Consider the following 19,785-nt stretch of genomic DNA (forward strand, 5'->3'; position numbering starts at 1 on the left):
AAGAATGTGTATTCTGTTGCTTTGGGATGGAATGTTCTGAATATATCTGTGAAGTCCATTTGGTCCAGTGTGTCATTTAAAGTCTTTATTTCCTTGTTGATCTTTTGCTTAGATGATCTGTCCATTTCAGTGAGGGGGTGTTAAAGTCCCCCATTATTATTGTATTGTTGTCGATGTGTTTCTTTGCTTTTGTTATTAATTGGCTTATGTAATTGGCTGCTCCCATGTTAGGGGCATAGATATTTACAGTTGTTAGATCTTCTTGTTGGATAGACCCTTTAAGTATGATACAGTGTCCTTCCTCATCTCTTATTACAGTCTTTGGTTTAAAATCTAATTTGTCTGATATGAGGATTGCCACCCCAGCTTTCTTTTGGTGTCCATTAGCATGGTAAATGGTTTTCCATCCCTTCACTTTCAATCTGGGGGTGTGTTTGGGTCTAAAATGAGTCTCTTGCAGACAGCATATCGATGGGTCTTGTTTTTTTATCCAATCTGATAGCCTGTGTCTTTTGATTGGGGCATTTAGCCCATTTACATTCAGGGTAACTATTGAAAGATGAATTTAGTGCCATTATATTGCCTGTAAGGGGACTGTTACTGTATATTGTCTGTGTTCCTTTCTGGTCTATGTTGCTTTTAGGCTCTCTCTTTGCTTTGATGACCCCTTTCAATATTTCTTGTAGGGCTGGTTTTGTGTTTGCAAATTCCTTTAGTTTTTGTTTGTCCTGGAAGCTTTTTATCTCTCCTTCTATTTTCAATGACAGCCTAGCTGGATATAGTATTCTTGGCTGCATATTTTTCTCATTTAGTGCTCCGAATATATCCTGCCAGTCCTTTCTGGCCTGCCAGGTCTCTGTGGATACGTTTGCTGCCAATCTAATGTTTCTACCATTGTAGGTTACATATGTCTTCTCCCAAGCTGCTTTCAGGATTTTCTCTTTGTCTATGAGACTCGTAAGTTTTACTATTAGGTGTCGGGGTGTTGACCTATTTTTACTGATTTTGAGAGGGGTTCTCTGTGCCTCCTGGATTTTGATGCCTGTTTCCTTCCCCAAATTAGGGAAGTTCTCTGCTATAATTTGCTCCAATATACCTTCTGCTCCTTATTTTATGGCTCTTATTTCCCTTGAAATACTTGAGATTCTCCATGCCTTCACTCACTGTATTCATCTTTTATTTATAATTGACTGTATTTGTAAGAACTGTCTTAAATACTTGTCTGTTTTTTTACTGTCTTTTTTCTCAATTAAGGGTCATATTTTCCCAGCTACTTACATGTCTAGTAAATTTTTATTGTATCTTGGGCATTGTGAATGTTAAGATGTAGGGAACATGGATTATTTTTTTTCTTCATTTTAGGGGTGCTAAATTTTGTTCTGGCAGGCAGTTTATGTGCTCAAAGAGCACCTTGATCTCATCAGGCCTGCTTTTATTATTTTTTAGGGTGGCTCTGTATTGGTTTCACTCTTAGCTCTAGGTTACGACCTTTATTTTAGTGCAGGAGTTGGCAAACTATGACCTGTGGGCCCTTTGTTTTTGTAAACCAAGTTATATTGGAAGACAGCTGCGCTCAGTTATTTATGCATTATCTATGGCTGCTTTTCAATTACAATGGCAGAGTTAAGTATTGCAGGAAAGACCAGATGGTCCACAAATCCAAAATATTTGTTCTTTGGCCCTTTATGAAAAAGTTGGCTGATACCTGCTCCAGAGTACGGCCCTATTCCCAAGGTGGCAATTCTGGAGTATCAGATGAATGCTCAATGTGGTTATCAAGTTTTCTCCTCTCAGGCTGACCGGAAGTTCCTGTGACTCCCACTAAAGTGATCTCTCTGATTATGTCACAGCTTTGTGGTGGCTGTTCTCTGCCATGTCTGCCTGTATACTCCAGCCTCAAGCCCAGGACCAACAGAGAGACTCCATATGGACTTCTGGACCCCTGTTTTCTCTGACTCTCAGGCCTATACATTTCAGCAGCTTCAGCTGCCCTAAATACTCATCTCTGCTCCTCAGCTCAGTGAGACCACCCTGCTCTGCTTGGGTGCTACAGTCTGAAAAGTGCCCTGAAGAGTGATGCCAAAATCAATTTGGGCTTTGCCTCATGCATTTTCCTGCTCTCAAGAATCTCTGTCTTGCATTGCCTATTGTCATTGCCTGAATATGGCTCATGTATTTTCCTTAGTTTAACAATTTGTTAAAGAGAAAGGGCAAATCCAATACCAGTTAGTGAGTCATGTTGGGATGTGGAAGTCTCAGTCTTCAGATTCCTTTTAGAAAAAAGAAAAGAATTTGCCAAAATCTCACTCTTACCATCCATATAAACAGAGAAGGCTGTTAAGTTGTGCTTTCATACAGTTTGTTAGAAATTTTTTTTGGCCAGAGGGTCAACATGTGACTCATTATTGGTTTAGCTCAGAATTGTGGCTAGATTTGCAACTTAAATTTTGTTCACCAGTATATTTTCTTAATTTTTCATTTCATTTGTTTTTTTTTTTTTTTTTTTTAGATAAAAATTCCCTCCTATATACTCTGAAACTGTGATTTATATTTTATTTAGGTGTACTTTAAATGGGTTTTTACTAGGACTTTTCCTTCTTTCAAGTAACTCCTCATCTCCCTGCCAGGTATATATGTGTATAAATAAAACTTCATGTGTTGCTTGAGAGAATAACTCTATCTCAGACTGTTGCAATTAGTAGTGATCTATTTAGTGACCAAATTTTTCTTGAAAAATAGCAGTTTCCTAGCAAATGGATCACATAACCTTACCAAACTTTAAGGAAGCCCTTTGCCATAAGAAATGAACATTTTCCCAGTAATGTGTTGGCCTTTGAGTTCCAGAAATGCTTTAGACTTCTCTGCTGTGCTTTGCTGATGGAACTTCTTTTGAAACTAAGTTATATAACTTGTGAACAGAAGAGGTTTCCGAATGCTAATGTAAAAATTCCTCTTGGTTTTGTTTCCACAGCTCTTCTTGGGTCCCTCGTGGAAATTACATAGAGTCCAATCGTGATGACTGCACGGTATCTTTGATCTATGCTGTGCACCTCAAGAAGTCAGGTTATGTCTTCTTTGAGTACCAGTATGTCGACAACAACATCTTCTTTGAGTTCTTTGTAAGGCCTTTTATGTTCTAGAATTTACTTTTTGAGGGAAATTCATGTAAAATTTCTTGTAATCGGTTGTTGCTATTCTGTGGTATGCCTCCTCAGTTTTTCCTGTCAGCTGAACATTTTGATATTAAAAGAAAACTTTATTTTTTCTTTAATATTTTATTTTCTGCTTAATATTGTTTATTTACCTCTGAGCTCTCACCTTGTTGAATAACATTGGACTTGTTTTATTATTGGTTATGATATTAGATGACCATTTGATTTAGACTTTTTGTGTGAAAAATACTTCCACCCAACATTCATTTTAATTTTCTTTATAGCTACAGATGCTATTTTAGTCAAGATATGTTTTCACCAATTTTAGTTTTTGTTTTTTTCTTTTTGCAGTTTCAAGTATTTGACTGATTTAAGTATAAGCATGGGCAATATTTGAGAAGTAGAAGTGACTATGTTTTTCTGATTCTGTCAGTTTTGTATAATCTAAAGGAATCAGTGGATGGGATAGTTGATGTCTTTGGTAAGAGATGAAATAGCATTTTGGAATGTAGGATAAAATAGTAGTCTTACAGAATAGGCTGGGGTGGGGGGAGGGGGGATGGGGTAACTGGGTGATGGGCATTAAGGAGGACACATGATGTGATGAGCACTGGGTGTTACATGCAACTGATGAATCACTGAACTCTACCTCTGAAACTCATAATACATTATATGTTAATTAATTGAATTTAAATTGAAAGGAATAGACTATTGCTACTAAAATTAAATATTTAATATAGGGACACCTGGCTGGCTCAGTCGGAAGAGCACGTGACTCTTGATCTCAGGATTGTGAGTTTGAGCCCCACACTGGGTGTAGAGATTGCTTAAATAAATAAGTAAACTTTAAAAAGTTAATATAAACTGTATCTAATCTAGCAAATATTTGTTGTGGCAGTCTCTCAAATGCTTGAGAAAATATTTTCAGATTGACTTCTTAAAAAATGTGTGTTGTACAGGTAATTGGGGAAAATTATCTTGTATAAGTTTCTGTGGTCCAGATTTCAGGAGCCCAGGTACTAATAATTCTAAAACAAATTTATTTTGCTCCTGATAATGGAAATTTGTAAGTTGGAAGTTTGATAGGAAGAGACACTTGCCATGAAAGTATGAGCCCTGGACTTGAAGTCAAGAGATTTTTGGCTCAAGTCCCAACTGCAGTGGCTGGTTGTGTGTTTGGGGCAATTAAGCTAACCTTCCAGCCCTCAGCATTCTCTTTTGCAAAGTGGATTGTATGACCAGACCTTTAAGGATCCTCCTTGTCCTAATATCCTTTGAGGAGTTTAAGATGTTAAGTAATAGTCAAACGGATTTGCTTTTTAAGCTATATTTTGTTTGTAAAACACTTCTTAGAGTAAATGATTCCCTATTCCATGGGACATTTTTGCAATATTACTAAAACTAGAGTAAAGCAAGGTAATTATAAAACTGTTTAAGAATAAGCATTTAGTTTTGTATTGCTGAATAAGTCCTTTCAGAGTTGTCAGTAAAGGTACTCCTAAAACATGAAGTTTCATGACTTCCTTTGAATGGTGCCTTTGTTCTGGTTACATATTGAAAAGAGGTGGCGAGTTCCTTCTTTTACTGATGTTCAGCTTTATAGGTTGTAATTTATTGACTCAGAGGGTCAACACCTCAGTCATCAGGCTTATGGTTAATGTAAAGGAAATGTCTGAAGACTGAAAGATACAGTTGTACCTTCGGCTATCACATAATTTAAAGCAGTCAAGTATTTAATTTTAGAACTGTGGGAATTTGATTCAGCTCCTCCACTCTTCTTTTTAAGTGATGAAGCTGAAACCTAGGGAGAATAAGTGATTGGACCAAGGTCATACCTTTACTTTTAGAATGAAGAACAGAAATCAGATCCCAGAATGCCATTAGAATATCCCCAAAACACATGATGTTTGATTTCAGCTGGGAAAAAAAAAAACAACTTTCAGCTTATCCACACATTGATCTTCAAAGGTATATTTAGGGTCCATATCTGCTTAAAAATGGCTTAACACTTGCATTAGAATGGTCATTATGCTTATAGTATAAATATGTATAAGTATGATACTTAAATTCAGTTTAAACAATCTCAGTGGCTGATATCTCTGGTATTTTTGGATGTTAAAAGTATCTGTTTTCTAGCTGAGCTTTTAGGAAGTACCTATTACAGCGAACATTTTAATGTTGTTGGTAAACTGGTCAGGAGGATGAATGAAGTGGCCAAGATGTAGAGCAGAGAGAAATAGCCATTTTGGCCAAAGCAGAGGTGACAAGTTCTTATTTCAGCCCTACTCTATTGCTGACTCGTGGGCAGTACTGCAAAAAGGCCTGCTTTTTGTTGTCTGTGTATTCTTCACAGGCCTGGAAAAGTCGTGTGCAAACCCTTGGGCATTTTGTAAGAATTGTCCGGAGAGCACAAAGTGTTTGGTACTAAAGATAGTAGCTGCAGTCATTTGAACTGGTGTGGTGTATGATTAACATTTCCCCCCAACTCAAAATGTAGGGCTTTGGCTTTGACTGTAGCTCCTTGTCTATGTGTTTGGAATGAGTCCTGGGGAATTGAAAACAAAGCAGATGTCATTTATTTATTAATTTAAAACATGACTTCCCTAAGTCTTGTAAAAATGTACTTTATTTTTATTGGGCCCGGATGGTGAATGAAAGATTTTAAAACTTTTGGTAAGTTTTTCGTAATGACTTTTTCTCCCTTCTGTGAATTTTCAGAGTTAACTACTCTCATCCTCTCTCCCTCCCTCCTCTCTGCTTCCTAACCCTTTTGTTGCAATAATGTGGATGCTTTACTTAGAATCACTTGTATACAGTTGTCACTTAGGCTCTAGAGGTCTTGGTATGTTTGCTTGCTGAGAATTACTTATGGTCATTGTTTAGTAGGTATTGAAAGAAGCTCTTGCAGCCTGTCCTATGCTGAGTAATGAATTTAATTAAAACCATTATTCAAGAAGCTTTACTGGGGCCCTTGTGTTTAATCCACAGATTCAAAACGATCAGTGCCAGGAGATGGACACCACCGCAGACAAGTGGGTAAAACTCACAGACAATGGAGAATGGGGCTCTCATTCTGTAAGTCTCTGTTCGTCTTCTATCCCATCAGCCCCCATTCTGCTCCTTCCTTTTCTCAACCTTATAAAAAAAAGTTTATAAACAAAAAAGAAAAATGATTAATTTAGACAGTTTCTAGTTAGGGAAGAAATTGTCCCAAAATTTCATGGACATGGGTAGTTTTTCCTACCTTTCTCTTTCTCCTTAGGCTTCTTTCCCTCCTCTTTCCCATCATACTCCAACTTTCCTCCTTTTCAAAAGGGCATTGACAAGAAAATAAGGCTATTCAAAACTAGCGCACAGAACCTCGGGGTATGTGAGTTTACATATGTGCCTGTCACATGGGAGAGAATCCGTGGCTCCTGGTACTGGGAGGGTCCTTTGACCCAACTTTCTCTGCAGTCTTACCAACAAGTGACTTTCCAGCTTGTCTTGATGGGGGCCGTACTGACTCCACTGTTGGACAGCTCTGCCTATCACAAAAGTCATCCATGCTTGGAGCCTAAACCTGCTTCCTATCTATCTGTCACCTGTTGCTCAAAGGTCTACAGTCTCTGGTCACATCGGGTAACGCAACTGCCTAGTCTCCACAGGACAACTCCAAATGCCTGAAAGCAGTTATCAGGCAACACAGTCTTTGAATCTGTTATTATTTGAGGCACTGTCCCTTTGGAATGAGGCATGGATTTCAAATCTAACTCTGGCTTACAGTAGTTGTGTTTCTCTAGGCAGTTGGCTTAATCTCTTTTGTTTTGTTTTTGGCTTCATCTCTCTGAATCTGATTTTTCATGTAAGAAATGGGAGCGATCTTGCAGGATTAAATGAGAGGATATATGGGAACCACCTAGTGTGGTGCCTGCAGTGTAGACTGAGCTCTATGTCAGTAAGCGACCATCCACCCCCACCTTTGAGTTGTAACAGGTGCCCCATCCTTGAGTGATTAATACAATGTACCCTTTTGGACTGTTTTTTTTTTTTTTTTTTTTTTTTCATCTGTATGCCTGGAAGTGATATGAGAACCACTTAAGATCCATTCACCTAAGCATTCATTAAGCTGGGCTTTGAAGGTACAGTAACCCTTGGCAACAAATACACTTTCTTCACTTAACACAGGGGAAAGTACTTAGTGCACTACTTTTCTGACTCTCTGGCAGGGTGAAGTACTTGGATATGTTTTAATTTCATACAGCTTGAATTTGGCCAGCCAGAGACTGCATAGAAGAATAAGAGTGGCAAACAAGAAAGCAAGGAACCCTTAAATTATTTTGTTGGCTTTGACAGAAACAACGTGAGATTTATGGGAAACGTAGTTTGATACGTAAATAGAACCATGTGCTGGTGGCAAAGGAAGCAAATATTAGATGTAATATCATTTACATTCTGCAGTCATTTAAATCATGTTATTTTATAACAGTCCTATTTTTCTCTGCTTGCTGTTGCACTATTGTTTATTAAACAACTTTAGAAGGAAGCAAACTCGTTCTGTTGACTTTTTGTTTTCAGAGCCCAGAGATCTACATATGAATAGTGGCAGTCAACAAATATGTGATTGGGTTGAGTGCCTTTCACTTTCTGGAATGAATTCCTTTTAAATACAAACCAAGACTTCACGCACATGGTTTAAAAATCATTTTATCTTTTTGTTCAGGCTTAAAGAATTTTCTTTTCCTTCTTTATTGCTATAGTTTTTGGATTGGCAAACTTTTTTTTTTTATAAAATATAACTACAGCAGAGCTTAGATATGAACTAACAGTAGACTTAAATTTGTAGGTTCCTAATTAATGGTGTTTCATGATAATGCCTTGAGACGTGTATAAGGGATTAGCTTTGAGGTATGGTTGAAGTAGTGTGGTTTATCTGACCCGAGTGCCTTGTGTTCCTCTTTACAGGTAATGTTGAAATCAGGCACCAACATATTGTACTGGAGAACCACTGGCATCCTTATGGGTTCTAAGGCGGTCAAGCCAGTTTTGGTAAAAAATATCACAATTGAAGGTATTTCACAGCAATTTTTTTGGTAGTCACATATCACAATTGAGAGTTAGTTAAAATATTGATTAAGTTGTTGGTTTCGATGGCTCAAGGATTTATGGGGCTGGAATTAATACGTTAGGCATCATACATGTCTAGAGATCCTGGTTTTATTTTTGGCAAGTTGACTGGAATTTTTTTCTTTTTTGTACCCTTAAACTAAATTAATTTAATCTGTGTGAAAAAATAAGCATGATAACAATTTTCGGTGACTCTACATAAAATAAAAGGATTCTTATTAATAAGAAACTATCCTTCATTCAAGAAATGTCTGTTGTACTGGACATCGAACCCACCCGGGTCACTGTTAAATCCATAGAAATAGAAATAAAATAAACTTCTCTGCCTGACTGTCTCCTAAACCTCTTTTGCCTCTCTGAACCAGCTGGGCATTTTCTGGCCCAGGAGAGCAGCCAATAAACCCTGGCATGCTTCGTTCTCAATTAGGGCTAGTTTTAATTAAACCAGTGATTCTCCTTTATTAATGGCTTATATTTTACTACCTTCTATACTGGGTCCTGTGACACCATCTCATTAGTCATAGGGACATCTCCTGGCAAAGGCTGGAATTACAAGCCAGAAGAAAAGGCCATTCCTACCAGGGTCTGTTAGGTCTGAGTGAGTGGATTTGTTTTTTGACAACTCAGTTTATAATTTAGTATACCTCTGTCACATCTCAATCTCTCGTTTAAGTGTTTGCTCTCCTTAGGATGTTTAATTCAGTATCTATCCCAGTTTTTTGTATATAGTAAATACTTCCTTGGTGTTGAATGAATGGGATAAAGGATCCCTGCTGACTACTCCTATTTCTCTCACTTCTGAGAAGCAGCAAGAAGGTACTGATGTGCTTGTTGCTGGTGGGTCCTCCCTCCCATGCTCTGTTTTTCATTACCACACAGGGGTGGCATATACATCAGAATGCTTCCCATGCAAGCCAGGCACATTCAGCAACAAACCAGGTTCGTTTACCTGCCAAGTCTGTCCCAGAAACACCTACTCTGAGAAAGGAGCCAAAGAATGCATAAAGTGTGAAGAGCACTCCCAGTTTTCAGGTAGGACTAGGCTTTGCCAGTTTATGCTCTTTGTTCTTCTCTCTCTAAATTTATGTTTGTTCTGGCTTATGGCCATAAGCCAGAAGTCACACATCAAATGTGGTGGGAAGAGTGTGCCAGAAACCAAGTGCTGAAGGGAATCAGTATTGAATGGATAAAATACTACTTCTTCTTACCCCTTTGTGCATGACTTTTCCATTTGTCACTTTTTCTGTTCCACACCCCACAGGGATATATTTCTCCCTGTGCTTTGGATATATTTATACTAATCTAAAAAAAAAAATCATATTGTAATTTTACATGATTCAATGGAATAGAGGTGTACTCAGAAAATTTTCATTTGTTGCAAATTTACAATGTTCACTGATAACGAAGAAATCTAATGTCTTATTGGAAAAAATGAAATGTTTCCTGTGTATCATGGAAACATTTACTGCTCTAGGGTAAATAGAAATGTAGGCCTTTATTTTCCTTATGCCTAGCTAGTTCTTCCTAAATTCGTCTGCTAAGGTTATTTTAAAATTTTAGTTGTCTGGGTTTTTTTTGTTTTGTTTTGATTTTTTGCCTTTTTTGAGAATCACAACGTAAATGACTCATTTCTGAAATGCGCTTTTATGTTGCAGAGGAAGGATCCAGTGAGTGTATGGAGCGACCTCCCTGTACCACAAAAGACTATTTCCAGATCCATACTCCATGTGATGAAGAAGGCAAGGTATAGGCTGTCTTTAGTCGACTGCATCCCGAATCTAAGCCTCTTCCCAATTTGAGCAGACTCTAATTTGTTCCTGAGAGACTTAAATGAGTTGATTTGTAGCACATATTTGTAAGTAGGACAGAGGAAATTTAAGAATGTAGATTCTCAATCTGGCTGTTCTGGCTTCAATTTTACACTATTACTTATTAGTGCTGTGGGCCAGTTATTTGCTCTAAGTCTGTTTTTTCATCTGTAAAATGGGGCTAATATCACTTCTTACTTCACAAGGCTGCTATGAGAATGCAAGACATGTTCAGGTTGTGGTTCCTGGCGTAGTGCTCTGCCACACAGGGAGTGCTCCATAGGTGACTGCTATTTTTAAAAAAATTTTTTTTATTGTTATGTTAATCACCATACATTACATCATTAGCTTTAGATGTAGTGTTCCATGATTCATTGTTTGTGCATAACACCCAGTGCTCCATGCAGAACGTGCCCTCTTTAATACCCATCACCAGACTAACCCATCCTCCTACCCCCCTCCCTTCTAGAACCCCCTGTTTGTTTTTCAGAGTCCATCGTCTCTCATGGTTCGAGGTGACTGCTATTTTTAACAGTTAAATTTTTTTTTCAAAAGTAATAGGATCAGGAGGAGCACAGCCTTAAAATGTGTACTGTGACTCACAAGATGGAAATATCCTGTAACCTCTCTTTAATTATTTGGTTCCTCAGTCGGTTTGATCAATAAGAGCCATGCAGGGACACCTGGGTGGCTCAGTCGTTAAGCGTCTGCCTTCCGCTCAGCCATAGGTAAATTCACTTATGGCAGATGACTGTGTAATTGTGTTTAGAAAATGCAGAGTAATTACCATATGCTGGCAGTTCGCCAGAGGAAAAATGCACACATGAACCCTGCAGTTGATGTGGCATTTTCTGTATTACAGTTAGCCTGTAACTAGCATTCGTCAGTAGGACAAACTGAGATTAAAGTGGCTGCCGGGGCGCCTGGGGGGCTTAGTCTGTTAAGCATCAGACTCTTGGTTTCGGCTCAGGTCATGATCTCATGGTTGTGGGATTGAGCCCTGAGCGTCCAGCCCTGTGCTCAGTGCAGTCTGCTTCAGGTTCTTTCCCCCCTCTCTCCCATCCCCTTTCCGCTCATGTTCTTTCTGTCTCTTTCTTTCAAACGAATAAATAAAATCTTAAAAAAAAAGGGGGGGGGGACTGCAATGCAGCATATCTCCTTGTGTTTTACATCTTTGAAATCATGGCATTTAATTTCTTGACCTAGTTTGGAGAATATACATATATGTCAGTATTGCTTTTCTTTTCTTATTTTTGTATCCTTACTTTCTAATCTGTACTTTTTATGTTTGTGTGATTATTAATCTTATCTTTAGTCCTTAAATTTTTTTAGGAATTGACTTTTGAGTACTTAAGACCAAGGCCATTCTCATATTTGCAGGAGAGCCATTACTTACTCAGGATAATTCAGGGGAAGGCCAGTTTAAATTAGTGGGAAATTTTAATAATTAGAAGTATATGTATTATTTTTAATAAGAACAGTAACTCAAACAGCCCTTATATTAGAAGGAGTTATGAAATGAGATCTTGATGGTCCTATAATAATGACCAAGAAATGGTTATTTCCATTTGGAAAATACATGCAGAGAGCCACTAAGGTGAGTTAAAGTAATTTGAAATAATGATTCTTTACCTAAACTTTTTTTAGTTAAACTTGTCTAATTAATAAGTAAGGCAAATTGAATTTGCTTTGTTCTATGCAGTAATCACTAAGTCAGCATTACTGAAGCTTAAATGAATGAGATCTAATATACAAATGGTTCTTGTCTTTGCTGTGGTGAAAATATTCAAAAGTCCTATTTTTATTATGTCAATAGGTAGTGTGTTACGTCAATGAGTAGTGTGATAACATTTAGTTGACCTGGGCCTGAAGGAGGTGAAACCATACGTTAAATGTAGAATGTACAGAATACACACACATGCACCCACACACACGTCTGTGCACATGCATGCACACACACCTGTGCTCACGCAAGCACCCACAGGCATGTTGTGTTCACATGTACACCAAAACTACTTTTTTTCTGTTGAGTCTGGGTGAACTCTGAACACGTTCTCAGTATAGAACACATCGTACTTGGCTCCATCAACTCAGTGATTCTTTAAAAAGCGACTTAAGACTTATTTCAAGAGAAATGTGTCTAGCTTCAGAAGTAAACAAAAACAATAGAAGCTTAATTAACCGATATAGTAGAGAAATGTAGATTACAGATGAGAATTTTAATTTTTTTTCTATTTTCGTTTGTTTCAACCTTTTCATGTGTTCCGGTTTCCTCTTTTAAAAAGATATTTTATTCTTGCTTGGCACAGCCTGGTGATTTGCTGGTGACTTAGTGATGTTTTCAGGTCGTTCACTGACTATGGCCCCTTTTGTCCTGTCATACTCTCTTTGATCTTATTTTCCCCTTGCTTGGAGAGCATCCTCAAGGGAAGCAGCTATTGAGGTAGACAGACTTTGAACATAATCACTTATATGACACAGAACTGTTATAGATTTCTGTGTTCATTTTGAAGCTCAGTTATTTGATTGCTTCTCTCCTATAGGGAACATTTTTCAGAAGTATTTTGATTAGTAACTGAAACCATTCTAATCCTGATTGAGAGACTCTCATTAACATCATGAAAAATGTGGAATTTCTACTCTTTCATCCATTTATTCAGTGAATCTTTCCTGAGCACTGGTCATATTACTGAATGCTGGGTGCTGAGGGCAGAAACAAGGAGAGGCAGAAGAAGGTAACTGTCTACATGGAGTGTAGACAGTGTTTGCCAAATTTTTGTGTGCAGTAGATTCACCTGGAGGTTCCTGTCCCCGATTTTCTCTTTCAGTAGATCTGGGGCAGGACCTGAGAATTTATATTGCTCAGAAGTTCCCAGGTTAATTCTGATTCTACTGGTCTAGGATCTCAGCAATTTGAGAACGACTGTTTTGGATTTCAGAGGAAGAGATGATCTGTCAAAAGAAAAAAATATTTCCAGCTGTGATTAGTGCTATAGCAGAAAAATCTGAATTTTATGGGGATCTGACCCAGCCTGGAAAGGCTTCAGAACTGTATGAAACCTTGGCCAAGGCATGGAAGAAGAGCATTTCTGGAAGAGGAGCAGGATGGTGAAGATCTGATGTGGGAGGGAGCAGGATATATCTGAAGAACTAATGGGGTGTGTGACTGGAGGGGGTGTGGGAAGGGTGTTGTATTAGCTGCATCTAATGACATAGACTCATGCTAGAATAGGGAGGTTTTGTAGTAGTGAGTCAACTTGAAATTTTTGTGTATTTTTTCAAAATGTTCAGCGCCCACTTTTTACATATGTTGAGATACACTCATATGGCTACATACACATGCACAGATTCAGTGCTTGACATCTGAGCTAAAAAAATCTCGACCTTGGGGAGCCTGGGTGGCTCCATCAGCTAAGCATCTGCCTTCGGCTCAGAACATGATCCCAGGGTCCTGGGATCGAGCCCCGCATCGGGCTCCTTGCTCAGCGGGGAGTCTGCTTCTCCCTCTGCCTGCCACTCCCCCTACTTGTGCTCTCTCTCTCTGTCAAATAAATAAATAAAATCTTAAAAAATTCTTGACCTTGTTAATGGTCAAGTAGTCATCGAGAGAAGGCATCTTTTAATGTTAGCACCATATGTGGTAGAGCTTCTCATGATCTCCATATGGCTAAGATAGAGAATTGTGGACTAAATGATATGGTTAAGAGGATATATGGTTAATTCAGGAACTGTATGTAAAATGTTTGACTTAATAAATGGATATATCAACTAGGAGTGTAGTTGATATTAACTAGTACTATAGTTGGTATCATGTATTTGCTATAGGAATATAAATTTCAACATAATTATACATATCCTAAGTCATACCAAGAAGAATATGAGTACATGTGAATTATTTTCAACATTTGATTTAAAAGTCCTCAACTTGCATGAGGATATTGGGAATAAGTATGTTAAATTGTAGAGCAATAAAGCTGGGAAGAATGACAGAAGTAAAATTTAGAGAGATCCCAGTGTGCTAGCACATTGAGCTCAAATTAGCAAAGTCAACATTTATTTGTGTCAAAGTCTCAGATATAGAAGTATTTAGAAAAGAGAAAACATTAACTTGCCAAAACTTGCCAAAAATATTTTGAGGAGAATCCAAGCTTTAGAACCTGGCTTACCAAATAAAAAATGCAACAGACATTTAAAGAGGAAAAAAAACCTCCCAAGAATACAAAGAATACTTAATTTTCAATTAAGTGGGTTCATGGCTGAAAAACAAGTCACTCACTTGTTTATTATATCCACAAAGGTTGTCTCAGTTCTGCTTACAGACATTAGAGAGATAAGGTGGTTTTGTTAGGGAGTCAGCCACATACAGACAAGGCTTAAGCTTTTATTTATATTGAGTACTAGAACTCTATAGAACTAGTAACTTTTTGTTTGTTTTTGTCTTTTATCTCAGGGTAAAAAGTAGTTCCTTCCCCTGCCCTGACTGTGGGATGTGAATACACCTTTCTTTTTAATGGTTGCAAAGCAAGGTGTTAGTTTTGCTCTCACACTTGGGGATAATTAAAAATTCTGTTAATGAAATTAAAAAATCCTTTCCAGATTTGGGGTAGGTGGAAGCAGGGCAAGTCTCTTGACTCATGACTGGGAGGTCACCATAGAGCAGTTTTATTAGGACATTTTTTTTTTTCTCCTGTTCTTCTCACTGATATTCTTGGTTCATTTTTATTTCCTTCAGAGGCAAGCTCTTTCCTGTGGTACCAGATGCCCACTGGCATCTCCACCCAAGCCACTATCATCCTCACAGCTCTTGATCATAGAGGCGCTGACCAGAGTTTCAGAAAAGACTCTTATTGGCCCTCCTTGAAGCATGAGCCCACCTCAGACTAACCATTCTTCCAATGGAATGGAATACTCTGGTACAACAGCTTCATTCACTGGCTGAGCCCTGAGGCTGGGCAGCCAGACGGTATAACTCCCTGTTCCTTTCAGTGTCACACAAATCAGTTCCTAAAGAGAAAAAGATGGTGTTGGTTACCATAATAAAAAGAGAGTGATTCTGTGCTGGTTCATAGAACTCATGTACTCTTAAATAACATGAATAGATCTGCCAAGGTTGTCTTGATATACTGGGAATTCCCACAGAATTTTTTGCACACCTCTTCTGATATTTTCGGAGTGGTCATAGAAGGTTTGCTAGTGTTTTGGTATCAGATCACTATTGCAAATACAGTTCTTGTAAAGATGACCATTTCCTGGAGAGGAGGAGCAAGATGGTGGAAGAGTAGAAGACCTAAATTTCGTCTGGTCCCGGAAATTCAGCTAGATAGTTATCAAACCATTCAGAACACCTACAAACTCAACAGGAGATGGAAGAAAAGAATAGCAGCAATTCTATGAACAGAAAAGTGACCACTTTCTGGAAGATAGGATGTGTGGGGGAGTGAATCTGATGAGATATACAGGAAGATAGACCATGGGGGGAGGGAGCCTCTGTCAGCCAGCTACTGGCAAGTGATAGAGCAGCAGAGCACAAAATCGGAACTTTTAGAAGTCTGCCCGGCTCAGCGACATTGCACCAGTGGCTAAGTGGGGGGTGGAACCTTTGCTGGGACAGTGTGGTCTCAGGATTCGTGGAATCACAGAAAGACCAGGGGTGCCTGAGTGCGGCAGAGCTCCCAGGTATCGGAGCGGGGAAGCCAGCTGCAAAGACGGAGCCGAGGAGTGGGCTTTCTGCTCGGGGTTGCCATAAACCATGATCCCCGGCACAGTCGGGCCACTGTTCTTCAAGCAGGGAACCAGCAAGTGGCAGATCCAGGGAGACTCCCCTTCCCCAAGCAGATTACTTAGCCTGGCCCCTGGCTAGGGTGGTTCATTTCCGCCTCAGGCAAACACATTTGAGAATCACTGCAACAGGCCCCTCCCCCAGAAGATCAACAAGAACATCCAGCCAAGACCAAGTTTACCAAACAATGAGAACTGCAAAACCCCAGCGCTAAGGGAATACAGCACTAAGGGAATACAGAATTCATTGCTTTTCCCCCCATGATTCTTTAGTCTTTCAAAGTTAATTTTTAAAATTTTCTTTATTTTTTCTATTTCTATTTTTTTAGTTGAATTTTTCTTCTTTCCTTTTTCAACCAACATCTTATCAATTCCCTTTTAAAAATCTTTTTTAAACTTTGATTTTTACAGTTATATTCTATCCCTTCATTGTATTTAACCTTATTTTTTGTATATATATAAATTTTTCCTTCTTTAAAATTTTGGGATACAGTTTCTTCTAATAGACCAAAATATACCCTGAATCTAGTGTATGACTTTGTCCTAGTCTCCCCCTGATCACATCTTTTTTTAAAAATTTTTTCATTCTTTTTCAACCAACTTCTTACCTTATCAATTCCTTTTTAAAATCTTTTTAAATTTTCATCTTTTTTTTTTTAAAGATTTTATTTATTTATTTGACAGAGAGAGACACAGCGAGAGAGGGAACACAAGAAGGGGGAGTGAGAGAGGGAGAAGCAGGCTACCTGCTGAGCAGGGAGCCCAATGTGGGGCTTGATCCCAGGACCCTGGGATCATGACCTGAGCTGAAGGCAGATACTTAATGACTGAGCCACCCAGGCGCTCCTTAATTTTCATCTTTAGAGTCATATTCCATCCCTCCATTGTATTTACCCTTATTTTTTTTTGTGTGTGTGTGTGTGTGTATATATATATATATATATATATATATATATATATATGTATACGTTTTTCTTTCTTTAAAATTTTGAGAGGCAATTTCTTCTAACAGACCAAAATACACCCAGAATCTAGTGTGTGGCTCTGTTCTATTCACCAGCCTGATCATACTCCTTTTCCCCCCACCTTTCTTTTCTCTCCAGTTTTGGGTCTCTTCTGATTTGTTTAGTGTATATTTTTCTGGGGTCTTTGTTACTCTTTTAGCATTTTGTTCTCTCATTCATCTATTCTCCTCTGGACAAAATGACAAGATGGAAAAACTCACCTCAAAAAAAAGAACAAGGGGCAGTACTGACTGCCAGGGATGTAGTCAATATGGACATTAGTAAGATGTTGGAACTAGAGTTCAGAATGACAATTATAAAGATACTAGCTGGGCTTGAAAAAACCATAGAGGATACTAGAGAAAAAAGAACTAAAATCTAACCAAGTTGAAATCAAAAGGGCTATTAAGGAGGTACAATAAAAAATGGAGGTTCTAACTACTAGGATAAATGAGGCAGAAGAGACAATCAGTGATATAGAAGACCAAATGATGGAGAATAAAGAAGCTGAGAAAAAGAGAGATAAACAACTACTGGATCATGAGGGCAGAATTTGAGAGATAAATGATACCATAAGACAAAACAATATTAGAATAATTGGGATCCCAGAAGAAGAAGAAAGAGAGAGGGGGGCAGAAGGTATATTGGAGCAAATTGTAGCGGAGAACTTCCCTAATTTGGGGAAGGAAACAGGCATCAAAATCCAGGAGGCACAGAGAAGCCCCCTCAAAATCAATAAAAATAGATCAACACCCTGACATCTAAAGTAAAACTCACAAGTCTCAGAGACAAAGAGAAAATCCTGAAAGCAGCTTGGAGGAGACATATGTAACCTACAATGGTAGAAACATTAGATTGGCAGCAGACCTATCCACAGAGACCTGGCAGGCCAGAAAGGACTGGCATGATATATTCAGAGCACTAAACGAGAAAAATATGCAGTCAAGAATATGGTATCCAGCTAGGCTGTCATTGAAGATAGAAGGAGAGATAAAAGCTTCCAGGACAAACAAAACCTAAAAGAATTTGTGAACACCAAAGCAGCCCTACAAGAAATCTTGAAAGGGGTCCTCTAAGCAAAGAGAGAGCCTAAAAGTAACATAGATCAGAAAGGAACACAGCCAATATAGAGTAACAGTCACCTTACAGGCAATACAATGGCACTAAATTAATATCTTTCAATAGTTACCCTGAATATAAGTGGGCCAAATGCCCCAATCAAAAGACACAGGGTATCAGATTGGATAAAAAACAAGACCCATCGATATGCTGTCTGCAAGAGACTCATTTTAGACCCAAAGACACCTCCAGATTTAAAGTGAGGGGGTGGGAAACCATTTACCATGCTAATGGACATCAAAAGAAAGCTGGGGTGGCAATCCTTGTATCAGACAAATTAGATTTTAAACCAAAGACTGTCATAAGAGATGAGGAAGGACACTACATCATACTGAAAGGGTCTATCCAACAAGATCTAACAATTTTAAATACCTATGCCCTAACATGGGAGCAGCCAATTAATAACAAAATCAAAGAAACACATCGACAACAATACAATAATAATGGGGGACTTTAACACCCCCTCAGTGAAATGGACAGATCATCTAAACAAAAGATCAACAAGGAAATAGGGGCTTTAAATGACACACTGGACCAGATGAACTTCACAGATATATTCAGAACATTCCATCCCAAAGCAACAGAATACACATTCTTCTCTAGTGCACCTGGAACAGTCTCCAGAATAGATCACATCCTGGGCACAAATCAGGTCTCAACTGGTGCCAAAAGATTGGGATCATTCCCTGCATATTTTTGGACCACAATGCTTTAAAAGTTGAACTCAATTACAAGAAGAAAGTGGGAAAGAACTCAAATACATGGAGGTTAAAAAGCATCCTACTAAAGAATGAATGGGTCAACCAGAAAATTAGAGAAGAATTAAAAAAATTCATGGAAACAAATGAAAATGAAAACACAAGTATTCAAAATCTTTGGGATGCAGCAAAGGCAGTCCTAAGAGGAAAGTATATAGCAATACAAGCCTTTCTCAAGAAACAAGAAAGGTCTCAAGTTACACCTAAAGGAGTTGGAGAAAGAACAGCAAATAAAGCCTAAACCCAGCAGAAGAGAAATAATAAAGATCAGAGCAGAAATCAATGCAATAGAAACCAAAAGAACAGTAGAACAGATCAACGAAACTAGGAGCTTGTTCTTTGAAAGAATTAATAAAATTGATAACCCCCTGGCCAGACTTACCAAAAAGAAAAGAGAAAGGACCCAAATAAATAAAGTCATGAATGAAAGAGGAGAGGTCACAACCAACACCAAAGAAATACAAACAATTATAAGAACATATTATGAGCAACTATATGCCAGCAAATTAGAAGATATAGAAGAAATGGATGCATTCCTAGAGATGTATAAACTACCAAAACTGAACCAGGAAGAAATAGAAAACCTGAACAGACCCATAACCAGTAAGGAAATTGAAGCAGTAATCAAAAATCTCCCAACAAACAAGAGCTCAGGGCCAGATGGTTTCTAGGGGAATTCTACCAAACATTTCAAGAAGAATTAATACCTAGTCTTCTGAAAGTGTTCCAAAAAATAGATATGGAAGGAAAACTTCCAAACTCATTTTATGAGGCCAGTGAATCTACCTTGATCCGAAAATCACACAAAGACCCCATCAAAAAGAATTACAGACCAATATCCCTGATGAACATAAATACAAAAATGCTTGCCAAAATACTAGCCAATAGGATCCAACAGTACATTAAAAGGATTATTCACCATGACCAAGTGGGATTTATCCCTGGGCTGCAAGGTTGGTTCAACATCGACAAATCACTGTGATACAATACATTAATAAAAGAAAGAACAAGAACCATATGATCCTCTCAATAGATGCAGAAAAAGCATTGATCAAAACTC

The 19,785-nt window shown here is 38.2% G+C and overlaps 1 protein-coding gene across 1 annotated transcript in view; it reads left to right on the forward strand.

The window, feature by feature from the left end:
* Nucleotides 1–19,785, forward strand: part of ELAPOR2 (endosome-lysosome associated apoptosis and autophagy regulator family member 2) — a 183,432-nt gene that overhangs the window by 109,305 nt on the left and 54,342 nt on the right. The window contains exons 4-8 of the mRNA XM_064575341.1: nucleotides 2,972–3,119; nucleotides 6,141–6,227; nucleotides 8,097–8,202; nucleotides 9,138–9,290; nucleotides 9,914–10,002. Coding sequence (XP_064431411.1) covers nucleotides 2,972–3,119; nucleotides 6,141–6,227; nucleotides 8,097–8,202; nucleotides 9,138–9,290; nucleotides 9,914–10,002 — 583 coding nt within the window. The remainder of the gene's footprint in view (nucleotides 1–2,971; nucleotides 3,120–6,140; nucleotides 6,228–8,096; nucleotides 8,203–9,137; nucleotides 9,291–9,913; nucleotides 10,003–19,785) is intronic.

The sequence above is a fragment of the Mirounga angustirostris genome, unplaced genomic scaffold (genome assembly GCF_029215605.1).
Source record: "Mirounga angustirostris isolate CCGP_5_RB_7025 unplaced genomic scaffold, mMirAng1.0.hap1 SCAF_12, whole genome shotgun sequence".
Taxonomy (NCBI): Eukaryota; Metazoa; Chordata; class Mammalia; order Carnivora; family Phocidae; genus Mirounga; species Mirounga angustirostris.